The 210-nt window shown below is 71.0% G+C and overlaps 1 protein-coding gene across 1 annotated transcript in view; it reads left to right on the top strand.

Annotated features, from left to right (window-relative positions):
• Nucleotides 1-210, top strand: part of RPL19 (ribosomal protein L19) — a 4,374-nt gene continuing 4,164 nt past the window's right edge. The window contains exon 1 of the mRNA XM_006774294.2: nt 1-107. Within this exon, the coding sequence (XP_006774357.1) occupies nt 103-107 (5 nt within the window). The 5' untranslated portion in view covers nt 1-102. The remainder of the gene's footprint in view (nt 108-210) is intronic.

The following is a 210-nucleotide window of genomic DNA, read 5'->3' on the forward strand; positions in this document are numbered from 1 at the left end:
AATACGGCTGGAAGCGGAGCGGCGGATGGCCTCTCCCCTTCACAGATAATGGGAGGAGCCCGGCCGGAGTGAGTCTTTCCTTTCGCCGCTGCGGCCGCAGCCATGAGGTGAGCACTCGCGGGTCTCCGGCCTGGGGTGATCCCGGCTGCCGGGGGATGGCGGGGCGCGGGGCCGTGGCCCCCGATGGGGAAAGGAGGTGGAGGCGGCCCT

Source organism: Myotis davidii, unplaced genomic scaffold (assembly GCF_000327345.1).
Source record: "Myotis davidii unplaced genomic scaffold, ASM32734v1 scaffold327, whole genome shotgun sequence".
In the NCBI taxonomy this organism is placed as follows: Eukaryota; Metazoa; Chordata; class Mammalia; order Chiroptera; family Vespertilionidae; genus Myotis; species Myotis davidii.